The 27857-nt window shown below is 44.5% G+C and overlaps 1 protein-coding gene across 5 annotated transcripts in view; it reads left to right on the top strand.

Moving 5' to 3' along the window:
- The window catches only part of LOC118378517 (cAMP-specific 3',5'-cyclic phosphodiesterase 4B-like), a 374366-nt gene that overhangs the window by 270637 nt on the left and 75872 nt on the right, over positions 1-27857 (top strand). For all 5 annotated transcript variants that reach the window (XM_052462236.1, XM_052462240.1, XM_052462233.1 and 2 more), the window contains 4 exons: positions 12731-12925; positions 18643-18679; positions 18804-18874; positions 25080-25129. In XM_052462236.1, coding sequence (XP_052318196.1) covers positions 12731-12925; positions 18643-18679; positions 18804-18874; positions 25080-25129 — 353 coding nt within the window. The remainder of the gene's footprint in view (positions 1-12730; positions 12926-18642; positions 18680-18803; positions 18875-25079; positions 25130-27857) is intronic.

The following is a 27857-nucleotide window of genomic DNA, read 5'->3' as shown; positions in this document are numbered from 1 at the left end:
TTCACTACTTGGGACCTACTCTACCGGTACACTGCTTGGGACCTACTAGTGCACTACTTGGGACCTACTCTACCGGTACACTGCTTGGGACCTACTCTACCGGTACACTGCTTGGGACCTACTCTACCGGTACACTGCTTGGGACCTACTCTACCGGTACACTGCTTGGGACCTACTCTACCGGTACACTGCTTGGGACCTACTCTACCGGTACACTGCTTGGGACCTACTCTACCGGTACACTGCTTGGGACCTACTCTACCGGTACACTGCTTGGGACCTACTAGTGCACTACTTGGGACCTATTCTACCGGTACACTGCTTGGGACCTACTAGTGCACTACTTGGGACCTATCAGTACATTGCTTGGGACCTACTGTACCAGTACACTGCTTTATGATGATAACGATGACAAAAGGGTGAACAGAAACGAGGAAGTGGCTGTTGAAATACTATGAGGAAACCAGAAGACCAGAGAACAAATCCTGTTTCTGATAACCTAAAAAGGCTTTCTCTTCACACATACACACACAATCACACACATGCATGCCTACGCACACTCAGACTCACACACAGAGCGAGAGAGAGATACAGAGAGAAAGAGACAGAGGGAGAGGCAGAGAGTTACTGTGAGTGAGAGAGAGATAGCGTGAGAGAAAGAGAGAGAGGGGGGAGACACAAAGAGAGAGAGAGGGGAGGCTTACTGAGAGCAGAGTTTGACCTAGGGTAACTTGACTTTGTAAAAGTATACAGACTAAAGAATGTAATGGAAAACTATCCCACTGCAATTTGCCAGCCCATGGAATGAATGCCATTTAAAGCAAGTTCTGTTTAGTCTCACAGGTCAGCCACAGACTGGGCTCCCTCCTTCCTCTCTCTCCCTCTCTCCCTCTCCCTCTCCCTCTCCCTCTCCCTCTCCCTCAGCTCTGTCTTCTTACTCCTTCTATCTTTCTTTTCTCCCTCTTTTTTTCATTGTCCCTCTCCAGAGGAGTGGTTCAATATGAGCTCTGTCACAAAACATATTTTATTTTCCAAAATAACGTGACAGTGATTTATGTTCTCTCTGAAAGCGAATGTTTGGAAAATTACATATTTGGAAAATATGTAAATAAGAAAATTGTTGTTTCTCCACAAAAGGCACAAAAGACACATGGTTTATGTTTAGTGTCCTCTTGTTTTCATATTCTAGAATGACGTCTTTATGACGTCTTAGTTCATGCGTTCCACATTCCCCTTGTTGGCTACTTAAGTCATCATTTTCATTCACATACGTCTATGTTATTTCTCTACTCTACAGAATGTTTCTGCTCACTATACCGAATCTCTTCATGTCAACGTCTAAAGCTTGTCTCTTTTATCTTCAAGGTCATGTCCATCAAAGTGCTGAAAAGCAATGGTAGTTTGAGTGTAATAGAAGTACTGTATGTACTCTTTCTTATCTGTCATGTGCAGAGTGTGTGCTGGACTGTGTTTTGGGAAAGGATAGCTGAATGTTCTTCCCACCAACAGAACCATGTAGGGCAGACGAACCTTTGAAAAAAATACACTGCTTGGGACCTACCGGTACACTGCTTGGGCCCTACCGGTACACTGCTTGGGACCTACCGGTACACTGCTTGGGACCTACCGGTACACTGCTTGGGACCTACCGGTACACTGCTTGGGACCTACCGGTACACTGCTTGGGCCCTACCGGTACACTGCTTGGGCCCTACCGGTACACTGCTTGGGCCCTACCGGTACACTGCTTGGGCCCTACCGGTACACTGCTTGGGCCCTACCGGTACACAGCTTGGGACCTACCGGTACACAGCTTGGGACCTACCGGTACACAGCTTGGGACCTACCGGTACACAGCTTGGGACCTACCGGTACACAGCTTGGGACCTACCAGTACACAGCTTGGGACCTACCGGTACACAGCTTGGGACCTACCAGTACACAGCTTGGGACCTACCAGTACACAGCTTGGGACCTACCAGGGATGTTTCCTTTTCTCCAGTCCCAGAGTGTAGCCTGAAGGATCTGTTTTCTCCCAGATAGAGTTTGATTACAGGCCTGTACAGTGATGAGTGATGTAAAGCACTTACTACACCAGCAGTGTAGTTAATTTTTCCTGACACGTGTTGATCTATGTATGTATGCTGTGTCTGTGCATACTTCCATGTGTGTGACACCTCTGACTGTTTTCCTCCCTGTGTTAACTGCTGTCAGTCTGTAGACAGTACAGACATTGGCACCGTGGATCCCTACTCAGTACTGTCTAACATCACACTGTACCTGGCTGAGACTGTGTAATGCTGTCCACCACTGATTGCTGTCCACCACTGATTGCTGTCCACCACTGATTGCTGTCCACCACTGATTGCTGTCCACCACTGATTGCTGTCCACCACTGATTGCTGTCCACCACTGATTGCTGTCCACCACTGATTGCTGTCCACCACTGATTGCTGTCCACCACTGATTGCTGTCCACCACTGATTGCTGTCCACCACTGATTACTGTCCACCACTGATTGCTGTCCACCACTGATTACTGTCCACCACTGATTACTGTCCACCACTGATTACTGTCAACTAGAGGTCGACCGATTCTGATTAATACCGATTAATCTGCCAATTTTTTATATACGTATATACACATTTGTATTAAATGACAATTACAACAATACTTAATGAATACTTTTGTTTTAACTTAATATAATACCTGAAAATAAATTCAATTTAGTCTCAAATAAATAATGAAACATGTTCAATTTGGTTTAAATAATGCAAAAACACAGTTTTGGGGAAAAAAGTAAAAGTGCAATATGTGCCATGTAAAAAAGCTAATGTTTACGTTCCTTGCTCGGAACATGAGAACATACAGTTGAAGTCGGAAGTTTACATAAACTAGTTTTAATGACTCCAACCTAAGTGTTTCAACCACTCCACACATTTCTTGTTAACAAACTATAGTTTTGGCATGTCGGTTAAGACATCCACTTTGTGCATGACACAAGTCATTTTTCCAACAATTGTTTACAGACACATTATTTCACTTATAATTCACTGTATAACAATTCCAGTGGGTCAGAAGTGTACATACACTAAGTTGAATGTGCCTTTAAACAATGGTACGGCTTTAGAAGCTTCTGATAGGGCAATTGACATAACTTAAGGTGATTGGAGGTGTACCTGTGGATAAATGTCAAGGCCTACCTTCAAACTCAGTGCCTCTTTGCTTGACATCATGGGAAAAACAGAAGAAATCAGCCAAGACCTCCACAAGTCTGGTTCATCGTTGGGAGAAATTTCCAAAAGCCTGAAGGTACCACGTTCATCTGTACAAACAATAGTACGCAAGTATAAACACCATGGGACCACGCAGCTGTCATACCGCTCAGGAAGGAGATGCATTCTGTCTCCTAGAGATGAACGTACTTTGATGCGAAAAGTGCAACTCAAACCCAGAACAACAGCAAAGGACCTTGTGAAGATGCTGGAGGAAACAGGTACAAAAGTATCGATATCCACAGTAAAACAAGTCCTATATCGACATAACCTGAAAGGCCGCTAAGCAAGGAAGAAGCTACTTGTCCAAAACTGCCATAAAAAAAGTCAGACTGCGGTTTGCAACAGCACATGGGGACAAAGATCGTACTTTTTGGAGAAATGTCCTCTGGTCTGATGAAACAAAAATAGAACTGTTTGGCCATAATGACCATCGTTATGTTTGGAGCAAAAAGGGAGTGTCACGGCCGTCAAAAGTAGTGGACCAAAGTGCAGCGTCGTCAGCGTACATTTTCCTTTATTTCTAATGTCAACAATAAACAATACAAAACGACGTGAACCATACGAGGGCTAAGTGCCACTAACACAAGTCAACTACCCACACTGAAGGAGGGAAAAAGGGCTACCTAAGTATGATTCCCAATCAGAGACAACAATAGACAGCTGTCCCTGATTGAGAACCATACCCGGCCAAAACATAGAAATAAAGAAACATAGAAAACACAACATAGAATACCCACCCAAATCACACCCTGACCAAACCGAAAAAAGAGACATGAAAAGGCTCTCTCAGGTCAGGGCGTGACAGGAGGCTTGCAAGCCGAAGAATAGGGCCCAACCGTGGGATGGGAGGGCCCAACTGTGAAACACAGGGGGTGGCAGCATCATGTGGTGGGGGTGCTTTGCTGCAGGAGAGACTGGTGCACTTCACAAAATAGATGGCATCATGAGGAGGGGAACTTATGTGGATATATTGAAGCAACATCTCAAGACATCAGTCAGGAAGTTAAAGCTTGATCGCAAATGGGTCTTCCAAATGGACAATGACCCCAAGCATACTTCCAAAGTTGTGGAAAATGGCATAAGGACAACAAAGTCAAGGTATTGGAGTGGCCATCACAAAGCCCTGAACTCAATCCTATAGAACATTTGTGGGCAGAACTGAAAAAGTGTGTGTGACCAAGGAGGCCTACAAACCTGACTCAGTTACACCAGCTCTGTCAGGAGGAATCGGCCAAAATTCACCCAACTTATTGTGGGAAGCTTGTAGAATTTTTACTAGGATTAAATGACAGGAATTGTGAAAAACTGAGTTAAAATGTATTTGGCTAAGGTGTATGTAAACTTCCAACTTCAACTGTATGAAAGGTGGTGGTTCCTTTTAACTTCAATATTCCCAGTTAAGAAGTTTTAGCTTGTAGTTATTATAGGAATTATAGGACTATTTCTCGCTATACCATTTGTATTTCATTAACCTTTGACTATTGTGGATGTTCTTATAGGCACTTTAGTATTGCCAGCCTAATCTCTGGAGTTGATAGGCTTGAAGTCATAAACAGCGCTGTGCATCCCAGCATTGCTAAGAGCTGCTGTTTGAATGAATCATATACTTAATTATAATATAATAAACACACAGAAATATGAGCCTTTGGTCATTAACATGGTCAAATCCAGAAACGATCATTTCGAAAACAAAACGTTTATTCTTTTAGTGAAATACGGAACCGTTCCGTATTTTATCGAACGGGTGGCATCCCTAAGTCTAAATATTACTGTTACATTGCACAACCTTCAATGTTATGTCATGTAGAATTCTGGCAAATTAATTACGGTCTTTGTTAGGAATAGGGGAATCCCCATGTTCCCTGAGTTAAAGAAGACTTAACTGCCCATTGTCTTTTCTCAATGCTTAAGAAAATATATTATTTTATTTTCCTTTGTTCTCTATTTATTCTCTCTTTAATTGTCTTAGTCTCTTACGTCACTGTCTTTCACTCACTTCATGTCCCAGAATTCTCTCCCCTCCCCATCACACATCTCTGCCTGTTTTTCTCACTTCTTGACTCCCTCTCTCTCTCTATCTCTCTCACACTTGCACTCTCCTTCTCCCCCTGTTGCCGTGGTAATGGCCCCCTTCCCTTCCCATCAAGACTGTTGTTGATGCCAGCAGCATACCACCCTGCATACCACTGCTGGCTTGCTTCTGAAGCTAAGCAGGGTTGTTCCTGGGTAGTCCCTGGATGGGACACCAGGTGCTGCTGGAAGTGGTGATGGAGGGCCAGTAGGAGGCACTCTTTCCTTTAATCTAAAAAAATATCTCAATACCCCAGGGCAGTGATTGGGGACACTGCCCTGTGTAGGGTGCTGTCTTTCGGCTGGAATTTTAAACGGGTGTCCTGACTCTCTGAGGTCATTAAAGATCCCATGGCACTTATCGTAAGAGTAGGGGTGGTAACCCTGGTGTCCTGGCTAAATTCCCAAACTGTCACCTAATAAAAACCAATGCAATTGGCTCATTCATCCCCCTCCTCTCCACTGTAACTATTCCCCAGGTTGTTGCTGTAAATGAGAATGTGTTCTCAGTCAATTTACCTGGTAAAATAATGGATAAATGAAATAAGTCGATGATTTAGCTGTATCATTGGGGAAGGATGTATAAGCCACACAGAGGTCATTGGGAACACTTCTGATTGGACTTCCTGATTGCTTTTTTAGAACAGTGACAATACTTAATGCTAACTGGAAATTATGATTTCTACTGTACCCCTTTTTTTTCATCCTCACTTCTCTGAAAGGAGTGTGTAGGTTGGGCTATAACTAGGGCCCAGAGTTTTTCTGGTCATGTCACGTAGTAAGCAAGAACAGTCAACTCCCCCTTTCCCCCAGTCTGTTTGACATCCTCCATTTTGCATTCATGTATCCAGTGTCAGTCGAGCTGAAGTTCCCTACTCAGACTCCCAGAGCTGATTGAACCATGGATGTTTCATGTTTACGTCACATCACATGTCGGACTCTGACAATCATGGCCGTGCTTCCTGGCCCCTTCTTCCCACAAAGCTCATAATTGAATCGCTCCAATAAGGGATTTGTTTTTTGCTTGCGTACATCAGCCAACATGTTGGTTAAATGCTTCCTGGATCTAGTCAGAAAACAGGATTCTTTGAAACTGCTGGAATGAGATCTAGAGAATGGTACAAAATGCTCTCTCTCTCTCTCTCAGTTTCTTTCTGACTGTTTTTCTGTCTCTCTTTCTCTGTAAAATACTCTCCCCACTTTGTTGTGTTCAGTCAGTCTGATGACTGATACCAAACATTAGGAACACTTTCCTAATATTGAGTTGCATCCCCCCCTTTTGCCCTCAGAACAGTCTCAATTCATCAGGGAATGGACTCCACAAGGTGTTGAAAGTGTTCCACAGGGATGCTGGACCATGTAATATATGCCATTTAGCAGACGCTTTTATCCAAAGGACTTACAGTCATGTGTGCATACAACGTATGGGTGGTCCCGGGATTACCCTGGCGTTACAAGCGCCATGCTCTACCAACTGAGCTACAGAAGGACCATGTTGACTCCAATGCTTCCCAGAGTTATGTCAAGTTGGCTGGATGTTCTTTGGGTGGTGGACCCTTCTTGATACACATGGGAAACTGTTGAGTGTGAAAAACCCAGCAGCGTTGCAGTTCTTGAAACCAACCGATGCGCCAGGCATCTACAATCATACCCCGGTCAAAGGCAATTCATGATTTAGTCTTGCCCATTCACCCTCTGAATGGAACACATACACAATCCATGTCTCAATTGTCTCAAGGCTTGAAAATATTTTTTAAACTTGTCTCCTCCCCACCATCTACACATTGATTGCACAATTAATCAAATGGCCACCGGACTATTACATTGACACCCCCCCTACCCATTTGTTTTATAAGCTGCTGCTACTCGCTGTTTATTATCTATGCATAGTCATTTCACCCCTACCTACAAGTACAAATGACCTCAACTAACCTGTACCCCCGCACACATTGACTCGGTACCGGTACCCCTGTATATAGCCTCGTTATTGTTATTTTGTGTTACTTTTTATTATGTTTTACTTTAGTTTATTTGGTAAATATCTTCTTAACTCTTCTTGAACTGCACTGTTGGTTAAGGGCTTGTAAGTAACCATTTCATGGTAAGGTCTACACTGTTGGTTAAGGGCTTGTAAGTAACCATTTCATGGTAAGGTCTACACTGTTGGTTAAGGGCTTGTAAGTAACCATTTCATGGTAAGGTCTACACTGTTGGTTAAGGGCTTGTAAGTAACCATTTCATGGTAAGGTCTACACTGTTGGTTAAGGGCTTGTAAGTAACCATTTCACAGTAAGGTCTACACTGTTGGTTAAGGGCTTGTAAGTAACCATTTCATGGTAAGGTCTACACTGTTGGTTAAGGGCTTGTAAGTAACCATTTCATGGTAAGGTCTACACTGTTGGTTAAGGGCTTGTAAGTAACCATTTCACAGTAAGGTCTACACTGTTGGTTAAGGGCTTGTAAGTAACCATTTCATGGTAAGGTCTACACTGTTGGTTAAGGGCTTGTAAGTAACCATTTCATGGTAAGGTCTACACTGTTGGTTAAGGGCTTGTAAGTAACCATTTCACAGTAAGGTCTACACTGTTGGTTAAGGGCTTGTAAGTAACCATTTCATGGTAAGGTCTACACTGTTGGTTAAGGGCTTGTAAGTAACCATTTCATGGTAAGGTCTACACTGTTGGTTAAGGGCTTGTAAGTAAGCATTTCATGGTAAGGTCTACACTGTTGGTTAAGGGCTTGTAAGTAACCATTTCATGGTAAGGTCTACACTGTTGGTTAAGGGCTTGTAAGTAACCATTTCATGGTAAGGTCTACACTGTTGGTTAAGGGCTTGTAAGTAAGCATTTCATGGTAAGGTCTACACTGTTGGTTAAGGGCTTGTAAGTAACCATTTCATGGTAAGGTCTACACTGTTGGTTAAGGGCTTGTAAGTAAGCATTTCATGGTAAGGTCTACACTGTTGGTTAAGGGCTTGTAAGTAACCATTTCATGGTAAGGTCTACACTGTTGGTTAAGGGCTTGTAAGTAAGCATTTCACGGTAAGGTCTACACTGTTGGTTAAGGGCTTGTAAGTAACCATTTCACAGTAAGGTCTACACTGTTGGTTAAGGGCTTGTAAGTAACCATTTCATGGTAAGGTCTACACTGTTGGTTAAGGGCTTGTAAGTAACCATTTCATGGTAAGGTCTACACTGTTGGTTAAGGGCTTGTAAGTAAGCATTTCATGGTAAGGTCTACACTGTTGGTTAAGGGCTTGTAAGTAACCATTTCATGGTAAGGTCTACACTGTTGGTTAAGGGCTTGTAAGTAACCATTTCATGGTAAGGTCTACACTGTTGGTTAAGGGCTTGTAAGTAACCATTTCATGGTAAGGTCTACACTGTTGGTTAAGGGCTTGTAAGTAAGCATTTCATGGTAAGGTCTACACTGTTGGTTAAGGGCTTGTAAGTAACCATTTCATGGTAAGGTCTACACTGTTGGTTAAGGGCTTGTAAGTAACCATTTCATGGTAAGGTCTACACTGTTGGTTAAGGGCTTGTAAGTAACCATTTCATGGTAAGGTCTACACTGTTGGTTAAGGGCTTGTAAGTAACCATTTCACAGTAAGGTCTACACTGTTGGTTAAGGGCTTGTAAGTAACCATTTCACAGTAAGGTCTACACTGTTGGTTAAGGGCTTGTAAGTAACCATTTCATGGTAAGGTCTACACTGTTGGTTAAGGGCTTGTAAGTAACCATTTCATGGTAAGGTCTACACTGTTGGTTAAGGGCTTGTAAGTAACCATTTCATGGTAAGGTCTACACTGTTGGTTAAGGGCTTGTAAGTAACCATTTCATGGTAAGGTCTACACTGTTGGTTAAGGGCTTGTAAGTAAGCATTTCATGGTAAGGTCTACACTGTTGGTTAAGGGCTTGTAAGTAACCATTTCATGGTAAGGTCTACACTGTTGGTTAAGGGCTTGTAAGTAAGCATTTCATGGTAAGGTCTACACTGTTGGTTAAGGGCTTGTAAGTAACCATTTCATGGTAAGGTCTACACTGTTGGTTAAGGGCTTGTAAGTAACCATTTCATGGTAAGGTCTACACTGTTGGTTAAGGGCTTGTAAGTAACCATTTCATGGTAAGGTCTACACTGTTGGTTAAGGGCTTGTAAGTAACCATTTCACAGTAAGGTCTACACTGTTGGTTAAGGGCTTGTAAGTAACCATTTCACAGTAAGGTCTACACTGTTGGTTAAGGGCTTGTAAGTAACCATTTCATGGTAAGGTCTACACTGTTGGTTAAGGGCTTGTAAGTAACCATTTCATGGTAAGGTCTACACTGTTGGTTAAGGGCTTGTAAGTAACCATTTCATGGTAAGGTCTACACTGTTGGTTAAGGGCTTGTAAGTAACCATTTCATGGTAAGGTCTACACTGTTGGTTAAGGGCTTGTAAGTAACCATTTCATGGTAAGGTCTACACTGTTGGTTAAGGGCTTGTAAGTAACCATTTCATGGTAAGGTCTACACTGTTGGTTAAGGGCTTGTAAGTAACCATTTCATGGTAAGGTCTACACTGTTGGTTAAGGGCTTGTAAGTAACCATTTCACAGTAAGGTCTACACTGTTGGTTAAGGGCTTGTAAGTAACCATTTCACAGTAAGGTCTACACTGTTGGTTAAGGGCTTGTAAGTAACCATTTCATGGTAAGGTCTACACTGTTGGTTAAGGGCTTGTAAGTAACCATTTCACAGTAAGGTCTACACTGTTGGTTAAGGGCTTGTAAGTAACCATTTCACAGTAAGGTCTACACTGTTGTATTTGGAGCACGTGACAAATAAAGTTTGATTTGATTGAAGTGTTTAATAAGTGACATTAATAAGGGATCATAGCTTTCTCATGGTCATTCTATGTCATGGAAAGAGCAGGTGTCCTTAATGTGTTGTTACTCAGTGTACATTCTAGCTTCGATGTAGATATGAGATGTAGATATGTTCTAGGTAGGGAGGGTCCTATACATTGGGCACATTCCAGTGATGCTGTGGATAGGAAGTGAAGGCTTAGTGCCGGGGCCTGTGACCATCTGCATGTCATGGGACTTTGGCATCACATCAGTCAGTCACTACGTCGCTCACACAGTGAGTCATGCGTCTGTCTGTGCTGTGGCATCCTTTTTTCATATCATAATTGAAAAGTGGGTGGGTTTTCATTTTTCCAACACACAAGAATACATTTCTTTGCCAAGTATGAAATAATTATCAGCTACCTTGTCTTGTCTGGGTCAAGCGTAGTATTCTGCATGTGATGATGTAAAGGCTTGGGGATTGATCTAAGTGGCTGTATGAATAGAGCACCAGAAATCCATTAGCTTATTGCAGTGCCAGAATAGGTGCAAAAAAGCGCTGCTTATAGAGGTCGACCTTTGAGAACACATTGGGCAGGTCAGGGTTAAAAGAGATAGGTGGAAGTAACCTGTTTGAAATACCCAAGTGCTTTCTACAGTCTGCCCATGCCATTAATGTGTTGTACATATCGTATTGAAGGTTTTACTGTTATCACACGTGTTGAAACTGATTCACAAACATAAGATTCTTCAGAGGTAAAGGATGGCTAAACTGTGTAAAAAAGGGGTGTGAATACTTTCTAAAGGCTATATATGTATATAACGGCTATATAGGCTATATGTATATGAGGAACCTTATATCTGCCCAACCCAGTCACATTGGAGTTTCATATGCTCAGTGGCAGAAAAGTGAGTTTCCTGAAGGAAGATGATATCCTTCTTTAGAGCTAAGAGCATTTCTTTCTCCTTTTGATTACTTTCGGTAAACATCTAATATTCTGGAAAGTTATATTTAACCGATGTTGTCCTCTTAAATGTAAGTAAACCCTTAAAGAAACAATTGCATGTTGCTGCGACATCCTAAATATTACATCATCATCATGTTGTATCATGACAGGGTTAAGGTCCTTGCCCAATGGCACATCAACAGATTTTTCACCTAGTCGGCTTGGGGATTCAAACCGGCATTAACCAGAGACAATGAAGTGCTGTAGCTATCCAGGAGTGTAGGCAATCCCGTTGCCCCACACCATCCAGAGTTGATATATAGCTTACTGTTTACTTAATAAGGGAGTAGTAGTAGTGTGTTTCTGATGCCCTACAGTATACTTCCCAAGACTTATCCCCAATAACCTTATGTAATGCTTTTAATAACATTACTTATCACTAATACGGCAATTATTGGACCCAGCACAGCCTGAGGCGTGTGTGTGTGTGTGTGTGTGTGTGTGTGTGTGTGTGTGTGTGTGTGTGTGTGTGTGTGTGTGCACCAGAAGACCCCTCCTCTTTGCGGAGCCTCCTGCAGTGACCACTCACTTCCCCATCTCCCCCTCTCCCTCCCTCCCTCCCCAGAAAAATGATCTTTCTCCAGGGATTTTTTTTGTCAATATCCCTCTCTCTTACCCTCCACCCCTGTTCTGATTGGAATAGCAACATCTGTGTTATCATTTCTCCCCCCAGTTTTTGTCAGTTATGCCTAGAGTTTCATGATGTGTCACTAACCTGGAATCGATGTGTAGTACTTCCTGTTAGAATTAAAACTAGAATCACAGCATATCTCAGTCTTGGATGTTTATTATGAAATACTGTTTGAAGTCTGAATGTGGCTCTGATGATCTCATCATTTCACTGTTCTCTGTGTTCTCTGAGAGGTCACAGAGTACTCACATGAATCTTGATGTCACAGAGTACTCACATGAATCGTAATGTCACAGAGTACACATGAACAGTGATGTCAAAGAGTACTCACATGAATCTTAATGTCACAAAGTATTCACATGAATCTTGTTGTCACAGAGTACTCACATGAACAGTAATGTCATTGTTTGGCAGCAACTTGATACAGCAACTTGTGTTTTTACAAGGCAGATTCTAATTCATATGTTATCTGTCTCTGTTGACACAATGCAAACCAATGATGGAAAGTTGCCATTCCAGACCATCTTCATAATGTAGTCTAGAATTTTCTGCAGACCTGAAATTAGAGGAACTAGAATTAGAACAACTTTTATTTTCCATAGGAACGTCATTTGTCGTGTCAGTTGGTTCTACATACAGGGACCAAAGTAGAAGCCCAGGCTTCTGTTTGGTTCTGGCCTGTAGATGGAAAGTAATACCATATATAGAATGATAATAATAAATGCCAATGAACTATTTTATCCAAAGTGACTTACAATACAGTCATGTGTGCATACATTTGATGTACTGGTGGCCCCAGCAGGAATCAAACGCACGACCCTTGGCGTTGCAAGCGGCATGCTCTACCGACTGAGCCTCGCAGGACAGATAGATGTAGTAACTTTGTTCGTAACTTTATGTTTTCTATGTATTGTGTTGCAGCTTTGACGTGGAGAATGGCCCATCAGCCAGCTGCAGTCCATTGGACCCTTCAGCGTCTCCCGGGTCAGGCCTGGTCCTACACACCAACTTCCCTGGACACAACCAGCGCAGAGAGTCCTTCCTCTACCGCTCAGACAGTGACTACGAACTCTCGCCCAAGTCCATGTCCCGAAACTCCTCCATTGCATCCGAACTGTAAGTTACCACACACGCACGCACACGCAGGCACATGCACATGCACTCACTTACAAACACTCTTCTCACACACACACATCTCTTACTGTATTGTCCAGGTGGCTGCTATGGACTGACACACTTACTGTACACACACACACACACACACACACACACACACACACACACACACACACACACACACACACACACACACACACACACACACACACACACACACACACACACACACACACACACACACCATGAAGTGATCTGGTTGTTCTGATGAGTTTGTTTTAGGTACCATTTATCTCAGAATTTTTTCATTGCGACCAAAGAGAACAGACATCATTTTTAGCAAGCCTCTCCCTTATCGAATGAATTAGGCACTTTACTATGTTTATTATGTTGGGTACAGTAAACATCTCATTGTCCTGTTGATTTTTGTCACACTGCACATTAGCCTATTAAACATATGCATTTTTAAACAGTTTTTTAGTTTTTTATTGAATTCAATCATTTATTTCTACCACTGTAGATGCTATGTTTTTATTTTTAGAATACAGTTCTCTGCTAACAGTAGTGATGGACATTGGTCACAGCAGTTCACGGATTGATGAGCCATTAAATTGGGCAATAGCCAGCCGAAATCCTCATAATAGCTCATCCAGATACAATGACAAATGCAACAACCCCTACAAATATGTAAATGTATTATAATCCACATAGTAATTCACCCTACAAAAATCACAGAATTTCTGGCTCTAATTTCTTGGTGTAAATACATTTCAACGTTGTGCTGCTCAGTCTATAGAATAATTTGCATAATTTAGTGGAATTAAATTGGCCTGTGTGTCTATTTTTATTCTTCAACTGGTAATTGGCTTCCCATTCACCATTCAGGTGCAGGCTACAGGCTATCAGTGCGCCTCCCATTCACCATTCAGGTGCAGGCTACAGGCTATCAGTGCGCCTCCCATTCACCATTCAGGTGCAGGCTACAGGCTATCAGTGCACCACCCATTCACCATTCAGGTGCAGGCTACAGGCTATCAGTGCGCCTCCCATTCACCATTCAGGTGCAGGCTACAGGCTATCAGTGCACCACCCATTCACCATTCAGGTGCAGGCTACAGGCTATCAGTGCGCCTCCCATTCACCATTCAGGTGCAGGCTACAGGCTATCAGTGCGCCTCCCATTCACCATTCAGGTGCAGGCTACAGGCTATCAGTGCGCCTCCCATTCACCATTCAGGTGCAGGCTACAGGCTATCAGTGCGCCTCCCATTCACCATTCAGGTGCAGGCTACAGGCTATCAGTGCGCCACCCATTCACCATTCAGGTGCAGGCTACAGGCTATCAGTGCGCCTCCCATTCACCATTCAGGTGCAGGCTACAGGCTATCAGTGCGCCTCCCATTCACCATTCAGGTGCAGGCTACAGGCTATCAGTGCGCCTCCCATTCACCATTCAGGTGCATGCTACAGGCTATCAGTGCGCCTCCCATTCACCATTCAGGTGCAGGCTACAGGCTATCAGTGCGCCACCCATTCACCATTCAGGTGCAGGCTACAGGCTATCAGTGCGCCTCCCATTCACCATTCAGGTGCAGGCTACAGGCTATCAGTGCGCCACCCATTCACCATTCAGGTGCAGGCTACAGGCTATCAGTGCGCCTCCCATTCACCATTCAGGTGCAGGCTACAGGCTATCAGTGCGCCACCCATTCACCATTCAGGTGCAGGCTACAGGCTATCAGTGCGCCACCCAATCACCATTCAGGTGCAGGCTACAGGCTATCAGTGCGCCTCCCATTCACCATTCAGGTGCAGGCTACAGGCTATCAGTGCGCCTCCCATTCACCATTCAGGTGCAGGCTACAGGCTATCAGTGCGCCTCCCATTCACCATTCAGGTGCAGGCTACAGGCTATCAGTGCACCACCCATTCACCATTCAGGTGCAGGCTACAGGCTATCAGTGCGCCTCCCATTCACCATTCAGGTGCAGGCTACAGGCTATCAGTGCACCACCCATTCACCATTCAGGTGCAGGCTACAGGCTATCAGTGCGCCTCCCATTCACCATTCAGGTGCAGGCTACAGGCTATCAGTGCGCCTCCCATTCACCATTCAGGTGCAGGCTACAGGCTATCAGTGCACCACCCATTCACCATTCAGGTGCAGGCTACAGGCTATCAGTGCGCCACCCAACACTTTACAATGTGAGCTGGAGGCATTTTGAATACATGTTTTCACAAGTGTAGCAGGTTGTGAACTCTACAAACGTTTCCACTCCGAGAATGAGAATGGTAAATGACTGGAATTAACACATTCATTCAATACATTAGAATACAAAAGAAGCCATACACCCATGACGGGCTATTAGCAGGACAAAAGCCTCTTGCCAAGTTAATGAACATTTTTAGGGACTTGAAATGTATTTTTGGATGTTTATTGGATGTTTGCCTACTAATGATACTAATGATAGCTCCATGTCATTTCAATAAAAACCTAGAACCCACCTGTCTCAGAATTGACTGAAATACATTTATTTTACACAATCATTAGGCCTACATTAAGATAAATATCATAAAAGATAAAAACTTACTGAACATGTCATCCTCCAAGCTCCATGAAGCTCTGCTGCGCGGTATGCATATTAACAGTAGATTAGCTGGGACTCAAAGAGTAGCCTACCAAACATGATACTAAGACAATTTATTTCAAAAGAACAAAATAGCATGTTTTAAGATGTATTTCTCTGTGCAATAGTAGCTGAGGCTATAGTTGCTTCATGTCAACGAAACTCATTAACTTGTTCTGCTCTGGAGGATAGGGTATAGCAATCAAAACATCTGGTCTGCATGGACCTCTGATAGGGTATAGCAATCAAAACTTCTGGTCTGCATGGACCTCTGATAGGGTATAGCAATCAAAACATCTGGTCTGCATGGACCTCTGATAGGGTATAACAGTCAAAACATCTGGTCTGCATGGACCTCTGATAGGGTATAGCAATCAAAACATCTGGTCTGCATGGACCTCTGATAGGGTATAGCAATCAAAACTTCTGGTCTGCATGGACCTCTGATAGGGTCTAACAGTCAAAACATCTGGTCTGCATGGACCTCTGATAGGGTATAGCAGTCAAAACATCTGGTCTGCGTGGACCTCTGATAGGGTATAGCAGTCAAAACATCTGGTCTGCATGGACCTCTGATAGGGTATAGCAATCAAAACATCTGGTCTGCGTGGACCTCTGATAGGGTATAGCAGTCAAAACATCTGGTCTGCATGGACCTCTGATAGGGTATAGCAATCAAAACATCTGGTCTGCGTGGACCTCTGATAGGGTATAACAGTCAAAACATCTGGTCTGCGTGGACCTCTGATAGGGTATAACAGTCAAAACATCTGGTCTGCATGGACCTCTGATAGGGTATAGCAATCAAAACATCTGGTCTGCATGGACCTCTGATAGGGTATAGCAGTCAAAACATCTGGTCTGCATGGACCTCTGATAGGGTATAACAGTCAAAACATCTGGTCTGCATGGACCTCTGATAGGGTATAGCAGTCAAAACATCTGGTCTGCGTGGACCTCTGATAGGGTATAGCAGTCAAAACATCTGGTCTGCATGGACCTCTGATAGGGTATAACAATCAAAACATCTGGTCTGCATGGACCTCTGATAGGGTATAGCAGTCCAAACATCTGGTCTGCATGGACCTCTGATAGGGTATAGCAGTCCAAACATCTGGTCTGCATGGACCTCTGATAGGGTATAGCAGTCAAAACATCTGGTCTGCATGGACCTCTGATAGGGTATAGCAGTCAAAACATCTGGTCTGCATGGACCTCTGATAGGGTATAGCAGTCAAAACATCTGGTCTGCATGGACCTCTGATAGGGTATAGCAGTCAAAACATCTGGTCTGCATGGACCTCTGATAGGGTATAACAATCAAAACATCTGGTCTGCATGGACCTCTGATAGGGTATAGCAGTCAAAACATCTGGTCTGCATGGACCTCTGATAGGGTATAGCAGTCAAAACATATGGTCTGCATGGACCTCTGATAGGGTATAGCAGTCAAAACATCTGGTCTGCATGGACCTCTGATAGGGTATAGCAGTCAAAACATCTGGTCTGCATGGACCTCTGATAGGGTATAGCAATCAAAACGTCTGGTCCGTGTGGACCTCTGTAGGATAATTTGGGTAAGCAAGCTTCATGAATACGCCCTCAAAGATGCCCAATGGTGGTTTCAACGAGAATTAACGGGAACAATGGCTGACAATAAAATACCATTACGTGATGTGCTGTAACATGCTGTACCATCCTGCAAGCTGTGCTGTGCTGCAGTATTTATTTTCATTTGACATTTATTTAACTAGGCAAGTCAGTTCAGAACAAATTCTTATTTACAATGGCGGTCTACCCTTGGCAAACCCTCCCCTAACCTGGACGACGTTGGGCCAATTGTGTGCCGCCCTATGGGTGTCAGATCTCCCCAAGGAGATGTGGGTGTGGAGTCAGGCGCAGGAGAAACAAGTTCCGAAGGAAAAGGGTGTTTTATTAAACAAGCTCAAAATAACAGGACACCGGACTACAACAGTAGACACAAAACCCCACTCAGACACAGTCCAGGGAAAAAACACATGTTAAAAATGAACTAAATAAAATGCAACCCAAAACTAACTGACAGTCAAACGAAAACAATCCCGCACAAAAACCCAAAGCAAATGTTGAGATAAATACTACCTAATTAACCAAAATGAAACCAGGTGAAACACAAAACAGACATAACCAAGAAAAGGAAAAAGGCAGCTAGTAGACCATCGACGACGACCGCCGAGCGCCGCCCGAACAGGGAGAGGAGCCACCTTCGGTGGTAGTCGTGACAATGGGACTCTGTCACGGTTGTGTGGAGAGACGGACCAAGGCACAGCGTGCTCTGAATTCCACATCTTTATTTTTGTTAAACTTACAAAAACAAAAAGGGAACCGTAACATAAGAGGTACAACATGCACTGGTCAAAACAAGACCCCACAAAACACAGTGGGGAAGTGGCTGCCTAAATATGATCCCCAATCAGAGACAACGATAAACAGCTGCCTCTGATTTGGAACCATACCAGGCCAATATAGATATGAACACCTAGATAGGAACACCCCCCCTAGTCACACCCCGACCTAACCAAAATAGAAAATAAAAAGGCTCTCTATGGTCAGGGCGTGACAGACTCCCATTCACTGCCAGTTGTGATACAGCCTGGAATTGGACCAGGGTCTGTAGTGACATCTCTTGCACTGAGATGCAGTGCCTTAGACCGCTGCGCCACACGAGAGTATGATGCAACATTTAACGGAAGAACCACTGTAGGGCTAATTTGGTTGTGGGGTACGTAAAGTAGGGGTCATTTGTCTGTGGGGTACGTAGAGGTAATTTGGCTGTTGGTCAGTCACAAGATTCCTGTTTGTCCTCAAAGGCTTAACTACAGGCACAGTTTAGGGAATTGGGACCTTCGTTACTCATAACTGACACATACTTTCAAAATGACTACCTCCCTGGATGTGGTTTAAAGATACGTTCTTTCCCCTGGTGTTGAAACAGTGGACTGATTGAGCCCATTAAACCTGACGTGTGTATGACATTGTTAACAGTCTTAGGAATGCTTTCTGAATGATGTTCAGGATGTGTTGTTGACATGTTTTTGTTTGTGTTTACAGACATGGTGATGACCTGATAGTAACGCCTTTTGCTCAGGTAAATATGATCCCAGCTCACCTGTCCTTAAACCCAGTCGCTAACACCCGTACATTCAGAACATCTGTGTCTTTCCATACTTGCTGGTGTAAGTAATGGCTAAATATGTTCTCTTTCTGTCCAGGTCCTCGCAAGCCTTCGAAGTGTAAGAAATAACTTCACAGTCCTGACCAATGTCCAATGTGCTTCAAACAAGTAAGTGTCCGGTGTTGTTTATCTGACTGATTAAGAACATTACCTAATGAATTATGCATAAATACATATACAAATGAGTCTCATGTCTGCTGTGGAGGACAATACACAGCAGCTGTAAATGTGTTGTAGTTTGTATCTCAATCCACAAGAGGGCAGTTGCTACCTATTCCACCCATTCTCGGCCTTGTCTTATTGGAGCTTTTCTCTTTGCATTTAAACTTGCTCACTGTTCAACGCATCATCAAATGAAATCAAATTGTATTTGTCACATGCGCACCCTACAACTGGTATAGAATTTACTGTGAAATGCTTGACAAAGTGGGGTTGGAACTCGTGAGATGTTGCCCTTCTCAGTCGCCGCCATCCTCAGCCTGTAGAACACATGAACTCAGAACACCGTCTTATTATTCTCGGTTTCCACTCCAGATTCCTTCTGCTCCTTGTGTTTTTCTATCGAAGGGTAATGTTAGCGCCAGGCGAGAGGTAGTGCACTGCACAGCAGGATGTTAAGCACATGCTTTCCCTCTTTCCTCATGAAAACACTTTAACTACGTCAAGCTATTAGGACACTGTATGAACTCTTTTTGAAGCAGGTTAGCTGTGGAGTGATGGGAGAAAAACAACCCCATTATCACAGACCCAGATCACTCATATTGTAGTCAAATAAACAAAATACTAAATCTCATTTTAATTGGTGGAAGTACATTTATATGAGTAAATTCAACCTGATTTCAACTGCCATTTATGTAAATGATTACGTTGTGCTTGTAAAGTCATATTTTTGTTATAAGCCTGTCTGAAATGTCTAAAACATAATCCACACAATATAGGCAATGAGTGAATCACATTCCTACAGTGGGGCAAAAAAGTATTTAGTCAGCCACCAATTGTGCAAGTTCTCCCACTTAAAAAGATGAGAGAGGCCTGTAATTTTTATCATAGGTACACTTCAACTATGACAGACAAAATGAGAGAAAAGATCCAGAAAATCACATTGTAGGATTTTTTATGAATTTATTTGGAAATTATGGTGGAAATAAGTATTTGGTCACCTACAAACAAGCAAGATTTCTGGCTCTCACAGACCTATACTGCATATCCTTATCTTTAAGAGTCTCCTCTGTCCTCCACTCGTTACCTGTATTAATGGCACCTGTTTGAACTTGTTATCAGTATAAAAGACACCTGTCCACAACCTCAAACAGTCACACTCCAAACTCCACTAAGACCAAAGAGCTGTCAAAGGACACCAGAAACAAAATTGTAGACCTGCACCAGGCTGGGAAGACTGAATCTGCAATAGGTAAGCAGCTTAGTTTGAAGAAATCAACTGTGGGAGCAAATATTAGGAAATGGAAGACATACAAGACCACTAATAATCTCCCTCGATCTGGGGCTCCACGCAAGATCTCACCCCGTGAGGTCAAAATGATCACAAGAACGGTGAGCAAAAATCCCAGAACCACACGGGGGGACCTAGTGAATGACCTGCAGAGAGCTGGGACCAAGGTAATAAAGCCATCAGTAACACACTACGCCGCCAGGGACTCAAATCCTGCAGTGCCAGACGTGTCCCCCTGCTTAAGCCAGTACATGTCCAGGCCCGTCTGAAGATTGCTAGAGAGCATTTGGATGATCCAGAAGAAGATTGGGAGAATGTCGTATGGTCAGATGAAACCAAAATAGAACTTTTTGGTAAAAACTCAACTCGTCGTGTTTGGAGGACAAAGAATGCTGAGTTGCATCCAAAGAACACCATACCTACTGTGAAGCATGGGGGTGGAAACATCATGCTTTGCGGCTGTTTTTCTGCAAAGGGACCAGGACGACTGATACGTGTAAAGGAAATAATTAATGGGGCCATGTATCGTGAGATTTTGAGTGAAAACCTCCTTCCATCAGCAAGGGCATTGAAGATGAAACGTGGCTGGAGATCTGCATGGAGGAATGGGCCAAAATACCAGCAACAGTGTGTGAAAACCTTGTGAAGACTTACAGAAAACGTTTGACCTCTGTCATTGCCAACAAAGGGTATATAACAAAGTATTGAGATAAACTTTTGTTATTGACCAAATACTTTTTTTCCACCATAATTTGCAAATAAATTCATTAAAAATCCTACAATGTGATTTTCTGGATTTTTTTTTCTAATTTGTATGTCATAGTTGAAGTGTACCCATGATGAAAATTGCAGGCCTCTCATCTTTGTAAGTGGGAGAACTTGCACAATTGGTGGCTGACTAAATACTGTTTTGCCCCACTGTATATGCCTTACTATGAAGTGCAGAACATCCTCCTCTAGAATCAGACTGGGATTCAGACTGGGACTCAGACTGGGACTCAGACTGGGATTCAGACTGTGATTCAGACTGTGATTCAGACTGGGACTCAGACTGGGATTCAGACTGGGACTCAGACTGGGACTCAGACTGTGATTCAGACTGTGATTCAGACTGTGATTCAGACTGTGATTCAGACTGGGATTCAGACTGGGATTCAGACTGGGACTCAGACTGTGATTCAGACTGTGATTCAGACTGTGATTCAGACTGGGACTCAGACTGGGACTCAGACTGGGATTCAGACTGTGATTCAGACTGGGACTCAGACTGTGATTCAGACTGTGATTCAGACTGTGATTCAGACTGGGACTCAGACTGTGATTCAGACTGTGATTCAGACTGGGACTCAGACTGTGATTCAGACTGGGACTCAGACTGTGATTCAGACTGTGATTCAGACTGGGACTCAGACTGTGACTCAGCCTGTGATTCAGACTGTGATTCAGACTGTGATTCAGACTGGGACTCAGACTGGGATTCAGACTGTGATTCAGACTGGGACTCAGACTGGGACTCAGACTGGGACTCAGACTGTGATTCAGACTGTGATTCAGACTGGGATTCAGACTGTGATTCAGACTGTGATTCAGACTGGGACTCAGACTGTGATTCAGACTGATTCAGACTGGGACTCAGACTGGGACTCAGACTGTGATTCAGACTGTGATTCAGACTGTGATTCAGACTGTGATTCAGACTGTGATTCAGACTGTGATTCAGACTGGGACTCAGACTGTGATTCAGACTGTGATTCAGACTGGGACTCAGACTGTGATTCAGACTGTGATTCAGACTGTGATTCAGACTGGGACTCAGACTGTGATTCAGACTGTGATTCAGACTGGGACTCAGACTGGGACTCAGACTGTGATTCAGACTGGGACTCAGACTGTGATTCAGACTGGGATTCAGACTGGGACTCAGACTGTGATTCAGACTGGGACTCAGACTGTGATTCAGACTGGGACTCAGACTGTGATTCAGACTGTGATTCAGACTGGGACTCAGACTGTGACTCAGCCTGTGATTCAGACTGTGATTCAGACTGTGATTCAGACTGGGACTCAGACTGGGATTCAGACTGGGATTCAGACTGGGACTCAGACTGGGACTCAGACTGGGACTCAGACTGTGATTCAGACTGTGATTCAGACTGGGATTCAGACTGTGATTCAGACTGTGATTCAGACTGGGACTCAGACTGTGATTCAGACTGTGACTCAGACTGGGACTCAGACTGGGACTCAGACTGTGATTCAGACTGTGATTCAGACTGTGATTCAGACTGTGATTCAGACTGTGATTCAGACTGTGATTCAGACTGGGACTCAGACTGGGATTCAGACTGGGACTCAGACTGTGATTCAGACTGTGATTCAGACTGTGATTCAGACTGGGACTCAGACTGGGACTCAGACTGGGATTCAGACTTGCTTCTCCATTGAGTTGATATTGCAGAATAATATTACAAAACAGAAAACGTGTATTATGTATATATTTGTATGTAGGGCATCGTTCCTCCTGCATTCAGATATCACCTGACGGAGTCTGTATTCTGCTTCTTGCTGTAAAGATACTGGAATACAATCTATGTTCATAAAAAGCTTGTGTTGAATAGCCTGCCATATTGAAAACCAAAGTCTCCCTGACCTACATTCAGCTCTCACACAAACACACATCATGAACGCACCCTCGCCGGGACACACACTGGGATTCGGCTCATTGTACTTTCAGACACACATACTTGCATGCACACATGTCATGCATACATGTTTGAATGCTGGAATGCACATAAACACTCACAGACACACATACTTGCATGCACACATGTCATGCATACATGTTTGAATGCTGGAATGCACACAAACACTCACAGACACACATACTTGCATGCATGCATGCATGCTTGCAGGCGCACAAACACTCTTGTAGACAAACACACTTTCATGCATTCACACACATGCACGGAGCGGCAGGTAGCCTAATGGTTAGAGTGTTGGACCGGTAACCCATCAAATCCCGAGCTGATGAGGCAAAAATCTGTCCTTCTGCCCCTGAACAAGGCAGTTAACCCAATGTTCCTAGGCCGTCATTGTAAATAAGAATTTGTTCTTAACTGACTTGCCTAATTAGATAAAAATAAATGCACTCACGTAAACACACAAATCAGATCAGGCAGCTTTGAGAGCAATTCCCCTTTTATTCTTCATTTATCTGCTGCCTTTCTTAATCTCTCTCTCTTTCCCGTCCTCTTCTCACTGTAATCCTCACGGACATGTTGGCCTCATTCTTATTCTCCTCTGTCTACCTCTCCTCTGTCTACCTATCCCCTCTCTCCTCTCTGTCTCTCCTCTCCTCTGTCTCTCCTCTCTGTCTTTCCTCTCCTCTGTCTCTCTTCTCTGTTTCTCCTCTCCTCTGTCTCTCATCTCTGTCTCTCCTCTGTCTCTCCTCTGTCTCTCCTCTCTGTCTCCTCTCTGTCTCTCCTCTCCTCTGTCTCTCCTCTCCTCTGTCTCTCCTCTCCTCTGTCTACCTCTCCTCTCTCTCCTCTCTGTCTCTCCTCTCTGTCTTCTCTCTCCTCTGTCTCTCTTCTCCGTCTCTCCTCTCCTCTGTCTCTCCTCTCTGTCTTTCCTCTTCTCTGTGTCTCCTCTCCTCTGTCTCTCCTCTCTGTCTCTCCTCTGTCTCTCCTCTGTCTCTCCTCTCCTCTGTCTACCTCTCCTCTCTCTCCTCTCTGTCTCTTCTCTCCTCTGTCTCTCCTCTCTGTCTTCTCTCTCCTCTGTCTCTCTTCTCTGTTTCTCCTCCTCTGTCTCTCCTCTCTGTCTCTCCTCTCTGTCTCTCCTCTCCTCCGTCTCTCCTCTCCTGTCTCTCCTCTCCTCTCTCTCCTCTCCTCCGTCTCTCCTCTCCTCTGTCTCTCCTCTGTCTCTCCTCTCTGTCTTTCCTCTCCTCTGTCTCTCCTTTCCTGTCTCTCCTTTCCTGTCTCTCCTTTCCTGTCTCTTTCCTCTCCTCTGTCTCTCCCCTCTGTCTTTCCTCTTCTCTGTGTCTCCTCTCCTCTGTCTCTCCTCTCCTGTCTCTCCTCTCCTCTCTCTCCTCTCCTCCGTCTCTCCTCTCCTCTGTCTCTCCTCTGTCTCTCCTCTCTGTCTTTCCTCTCCTCTGTCTCTCCTTTCCTGTCTCTCCTTTCCTGTCTCTCCTTTCCTGTCTCTTTCCTCTCCTCTGTCTCTCCTCTCATGTCTCTCCTCTCCTCTTTCTCTCCTCTCTTTCTCTCCTCTCTGTCTCTCCTGTCTGTCTCTCCTCTCCTCTTTCTCTCCTCTCTTTCTCTCCTATCTGTCTCTCCTGTCTGTCTCTCCTCTCATGCCTCTCCCCTCTCTGTCTCCCCTCTCCTCTGTCTCCCCTCTCCTCTGTCTCTCCTCTCTGTCTCTCCTCTCTGTCTCTCCTCTCTGTCTTTCCTCTCTGTCTCTCCTCTCCTCTGTCTCTCCTCTCCTCTGTCTGTCCTCTCCTCTGTCTCTCCTCTGTCTCTCCTCTCTGTCTCTCCTCTCTGTCTTCTCTCTCCTCTGTCTCTCTTCTCCGTCTCTCCTCTCCTCTGTCTCCCCTCTCTTTCTCCCCTCTCCTCTGTCTCTCCTCTCCTCTGTCTCTCCTCTCCTCTGTCTCTCCTCTCCTCTGTCTCTCCTCTCTGTCTCTCCTCTCCTCTGTCTCTCCTCTCCTCTGTCTCTCCTCTCCTCTGTCTTTCATCTCTTCTGTCACTCCTCATTTAGAATGACTTAACCTATATAGTCTTGCCAGATGTGGTTGGCCATATCAGAATATTACGATGTGACGTAGGCCTATCAGAATGTATTTCATAACCATACTTATGTTCTCTGTTTCCTCAGGAGGTCCCCCGCGGCCACTCAGCCTCCCATCACAAGAGTCTGTCTGCCAGGTAAGACCACAATGCATCACTCTCTCCTGCAATGCACCTGGTGTCCCAAAGACAGGGATGTTAGTTTGTCTTTCCATATGTTTTCCTAAGCTTAAATCTTAAGATAATGTATCAATGTCAAGACCATTCTCTCGGTCTATCTTCTCTTTCAATCTCTCCCTTCTGTGTCTCTCCTCCAATGTCTGTCCCTCTCTCCTCTCTCTCAGTCTCACCTGTCTGTCTCTCTCCTCCTCTCAGTCCCTCTCTCTTCTCTCTCCTCCTCCGTCTGTCTCTCTCTCTCTCTCTCTCTCTCTCTCTCTCTCTCTCTCTCTCTCTCTCTCTCTCTCTCTCTCTCTCTCTCAATCTCTCCCTTCTGCCCCTCTCCTCCTCCGTCTGTCCTCTCTCTCTCTCTCTCTCTCTCTCTCTCTCTCTCTCTCTCTCTCTCTCTCTCTCTCTCTCTCTCTCTCTCTCTCTCTCTCTCTCTCTCAATCTCTCCCTTCTGTCTCTCTCCTCCTCCGTCTGTCCCGCTCTCTTCCCTCTCCTCCTCCGTCTGTCCCTCTCTCTCTTCTCTTGCTATCTTGTCTACACTTGATCCCTGAGACCTCACCTACACCCTCAACCCCTCCCTTACCCCACACCTCTCACCCTCCTACACCCCTCCCTTTTTCTCCTCCCTCATCCCCTCCCTCAACTCCTACCTCACCTCATCCCTCTCCCCCCTCTCATTTGCGCATACAGTATGCGTTGGCTGTCTTCCCTGGCTCTGTCATCAGCGTTAGAAACAACACCCCCCCAAGCCTGTTTTTAGTCTGACTGCTCTGATGGGGGAGTACCAGGAAACCTCTCACTTCTCACAGAAAACACAACATCATGTGAATCCTGCTCATTGTACTGTAATGGAGTAAAGACAATGATATGTGTGTGTGTGTGTTTGTGTGTGTGTGTGTGTGTGTGTGTGTGTGTGTGTGTGTGTGTGTGTGTGTGTGTGTGTGTGTGTGTGTGTGTGTGTGTGTGTGTGTGTGTGTGTGTGTGTGTGTGTGTGTGTGTGTGTGTGTGTGTGTGTGACTATTGGACCACTGGCTGGACAAAGCAACAGTAGCTTTGTGTGTGTTTGCTCCTTCAGCGGACTGGAGAAGAAATGGGATGCAGACAGACAGGCCATTGTCTCTGTGCCCACATCTTATTGACACCTTGATAGAAACACACGTGTGCATGACTGGGAACTCCTGACTGTGTCCTTGAACTTGTATGATAGTGTCAGGAGGGCAGGCTGCCAAAACGAGAAGACTGTTTGTCACACACACACACATAGACACACACTCACAAACACACTCACACACCCTTGGCAAGACAAGACAGAGGATCTCTGAAAAATGTTGATTAAACATAGCAGGAGAAGTGTGGCTTTTCATTAGTGGTTAGCATCATAATCCAAGATGGCGTAGCAGTCGGACGTGTGTTTGTCTTGTCCTGTGTAAATAGTATTTTTCCTCGTTTTTTTCGTATACATTTCGTATATATTTGAATCTCACTTTCCATCTACGAACTGAATATACTTTCCTGCAACCCTTCTTACCCAATGTGGTACGGATCTGCTATTTTTTATACTTTGAAACCGGAACCCCCATCAGAAGCTAGCCAGCTAACTAGCTAGTAGTCAGTTATCCACTGCTAGTGGTCTTCGCTTTTAGCTCGGACACCAGCCAGCTTCAGCTCAGCCAATACCTGCCAGTCTGCACAGCGTGATATCAACCCAGAGCATCACCGGATTCCTGCCTTAAGCTCTGAACCATTACACCGGATCATCGCAGCTAGCTATCTGCAACCGAGTGGCTGCTGCTGGCTTAATGCCTCTGTCCCGAAGCAAGCACCAGTTAGCCTTGAGCTAGCCTTGAACTAGGCCCATCTCCCGACTGGCCGAAGAGCTAGTTAATTCTTGGGCTACAATACCTCTTTTGCCAATTGGCCTGGACCCTTTATTGCCGACACAGAGCCCAGCCATCCGTCACGACTGGTCTGCAGACGTAATCGTCCAAGGTGGTTTCCACAGGCTTTTCCATTCCAATTTCACAGAAGACCCATCTGCTAGCCCCGGCCCGCTAGCTTTCTGAATCTCCATGTCTCCAGCTCGCCTAGCATTGTAGCGACTACCGAACGGCTCCCTGACTCATCTATAGCTGCTCATTGGACCCTATGATCACTCGGCTACACATGCCTCTCCCTATATATATATGCCTTGTCTACTGCTGTTTCGGTAAGTTCGAGCTTCTACTTTTAAAAATCCACCTTTCCAGAAATAAGTCTCTCACCATTGCTGCTTGTCCAGCTGTGCACTGGACACTATATGTGAATTGATTGCCCCCCATCTATCTTCAGAGTTCAGACTGTTTGGTGACCTAAACTGGGATATGCAATCTAAATTAGATGCCCTCACTCTCACACAAATGATCAAGGAATCTACCAGGTACATCCCTAAATCCGTAACCATGGGCACACTCATAGATATCATCCTGACCAACTTGCCCTCTAAATACACCTCTGCTGTCTTCAACCAGGATCTCAGCGATCACTGCCTCATTGCCTGCATCCGTAATTATGTCCGTGGTCAAACGACCCAAATCCAGATATCTGATGTTCTGAAAGAGATGCAACATCTGGACCCCTACAAATCAGCTGGGCTAGACAATCTGGACCCTCTCTTTCTAAAATTATCCGGCACAATTGTTCCGGCCTATTACTAGCCTGTTCA

Source organism: Oncorhynchus keta, chromosome 1 (assembly GCF_023373465.1).
Source record: "Oncorhynchus keta strain PuntledgeMale-10-30-2019 chromosome 1, Oket_V2, whole genome shotgun sequence".
NCBI classification, from domain to species: Eukaryota; Metazoa; Chordata; class Actinopteri; order Salmoniformes; family Salmonidae; genus Oncorhynchus; species Oncorhynchus keta.
Note: the sequence above shows the minus strand (reverse complement) of the source record. Positions and strands in the feature narration are given on the sequence as shown.